This window comes from Otolemur garnettii, unplaced genomic scaffold, assembly GCF_000181295.1.
Source record: "Otolemur garnettii isolate 467f Iridium unplaced genomic scaffold, OtoGar3 scaffold00047, whole genome shotgun sequence".
In the NCBI taxonomy this organism is placed as follows: Eukaryota; Metazoa; Chordata; class Mammalia; order Primates; family Galagidae; genus Otolemur; species Otolemur garnettii.
The window spans coordinates 13765978-13768316 of NW_003852442.1; the positions used below are offsets into that span (position 1 = coordinate 13765978).

A 2339-nucleotide genomic window follows, 5' to 3' on the forward strand; every position below is an offset into this window, starting at 1 on the left:
AGGAAAGAAAAAAATAGACATACAAATTTTTGTAGAATTGAATTTAAGAATAAATTAACATCAGAAACAGCACAACAGGCTCCCAAAAGACTTACTTTCTCCTGAAAGTAGTTTGCTGACAAGTTATAAATTTCCACAGTCCCATCTGTTCGTGATACGGCCAATCTGTTTGACTGGTTATTGTAAGCCACACAGCGGATCCCTGATGGAACATAATTAAAGAAACGTACTCGATGGACCTTAAATTCACCCATTCCTACGAGGAGAAAAAAGTTACTGTTAAACGTTAGAAGTATGTCAAATGCAGTATTCATTTCCTCATCACTGCTGCTCTGGATGGAAAGCTCCAACTATTACCCTACTGAAGTTCATTTCTAAATAACTAATACTGCATCATACAAAAATCTATCAATCTCCAGAAGCTCAGGATGGTTTGAACAGTAAAGAGGCTTGAGCAAAAAAATCAGAAAGAGTTCTCCTCCAAAGCTCAAGAATTCCAATCGCAAGGAGCCTAGGAATCTGCATTTTAGCAAGCACCTCTCCTCAGCTCTACTGCACATCATTCTAAGTATGCAAATCTCAGACTAAAACTAGAGTAGTTGACAGTTGGGCTGATGTCGAACCTGCTTAAGAACAGAACTCCGCTAAAGAAGGAAGCAAGAAGACTTGGTGGCTTACTCTGGCTGCCTCGTCTGTCACCCACTCTACGTCCCGCCCCCGCCTGCAAACACATACTGCGCCAGGGTAGCGACAGAGTGAGGTTCACCCTGTACTCCTCTATCTTCAAGTTAGGGAACGGCCCGGCCCTGCCCGACGCGGCCCCACTGAGCCGACATCTAAAGCGCACGCCAGGTCTTAGCCGCCCGTTTCCTCTCCCGGGACCAGCCGCTACCGGCCTCGGGACAAGAGGATGTACGAGCGCCGCGAGGCCCCTCGGGCGGTCCGCACGCTTTCAAACTGCCCTCTCTCTCACACTCGCTTCCCACACCCCTTCCTCAATTCAGCCGCGGCCCCGCACTCGCCTCTCGCGTCGCCAGCCTCTCTCCGCCCCAGCTGCACGTGCGCGCGCGCTCTCAGGCTCTGCTCCGGAAGTGCTCCTGGCGTAAGGCCGGAAGTGCGCAGGCAGTGCTCGCGGCGGCGGCGACGGCGGCGGGAGGTTCGGTTGTCGCCCGTTGGCCGCGCGGCGCCGCGTTCGGCGGCCGCCATTGCAGGTCAGGCCGCGGGCGGGGAGCACGGGAGGCCGCGGGGAGCGAGGACCGAGCTGGGGATGGGGGCGAGGGCGCGAGAGAACGGGAAGCTAGGGAGCTGGGGCCGGGCGGGGCGCGCGGCTCTGAGAGAAGAATGGCGAGCCGAGGGGTGGGGAGCGGCAAAGCGGGGGAGGGGCAGCCGGGAAGGGGGAGACTGGAGATAGAGCTGCGCAGAGGTGGGGGCGAACCCAGAGAGGGCCCCTGGGCTGGGAGGGCTGGGAATTGTGGGGGAAGGGAGCGCGGTGGGGACGAAAGGTGGAGGGGAGGGACGGAGCGAGCGGGCGGAGCTGGAGAAGGATGGAAAGGGTGGCCGAGCTCGGGCGGAGGACGGAGAAGGGGGCGGCGTGGGCTGGAACCTCGAGGTACGTGTGGGAAGGGGCTCTTCCCAGGATTGGGAGGGGGCCCAGCCCGCGAAACTTGCAGGGATCGAGTAGAATGTAGAACCAAGCAGGTAGCAGGAATAGCAGAAAGGGACTTCAGTAGGTGTAGTGGGTGGGGAGTGGGAATGGGAGGTTTGTTCCAGAGTGAAAGGGTGGCACTCGACTGGCAGAGACCTCACAGACAATCAAGGGTTATAGGAAAGGTCTTTATTGGTCGGGGAGGGAGGCTGCAGAGCAGCCCTAAGGAGGAGGAAAAAGAAAAAAGGAAGGGTTTAAAGAAAAGTGTTTGATGATGGGAGGTAGAATAGCCAATGAAGAGCGGTTATGGGCGGATCATAAGTTTGACATTTTCAGTGGGTAATTGGGATGGGGAGATGAGATAGGCCACTCGGGCTCTTCTGAGGCAATTATCTAACATATAGGACGTTTTCAATCAAGGGAAAGCTGCTATGAGAGGTTAATTTGGAGGGTGATAAGAGAGTGATTCCAGGTTCTTTTGTGGGTAGAGTAATGCGGAGAGAGTAGGGTGGGGTCCTGCAGGAGCTAAGTACTTAACCAGTGGGAACAATTTGGAGAATGATGGTGGTAAAGAAAGTTTTAAAGAGTAATCGGCTCAGCACCTATAGCTCAACTGGCTAAGGCGCCAGCCACGTACACCTAAGGTGGCAGGTTCGAATCCCCAGCCCGGACCCGCCAAACAACAATGACGGCT

General features: G+C 54.9%; 2 protein-coding genes across 2 annotated transcripts in view; one reads left to right on the forward strand and one right to left on the reverse strand.

The window, feature by feature from the left end:
- The window catches only part of UTP4 (UTP4, small subunit processome component), a 47769-nt gene extending 47515 nt beyond the window's left edge, over nt 1–254 (reverse strand). Inside the window, exon 1 of the mRNA XM_012806142.1 lies at nt 96–254. Coding sequence (XP_012661596.1) covers nt 96–254 — 159 coding nt within the window. The remainder of the gene's footprint in view (nt 1–95) is intronic.
- An 858-nt stretch (nt 255–1112) lies between these two features.
- CHTF8 (chromosome transmission fidelity factor 8) overlaps nt 1113–2339 on the forward strand; it is a 38367-nt gene continuing 37140 nt past the window's right edge. The window contains exon 1 of the mRNA XM_003791404.3: nt 1113–1211. The gene's annotated coding sequence lies outside the window, so the exon portion shown is untranslated. The remainder of the gene's footprint in view (nt 1212–2339) is intronic.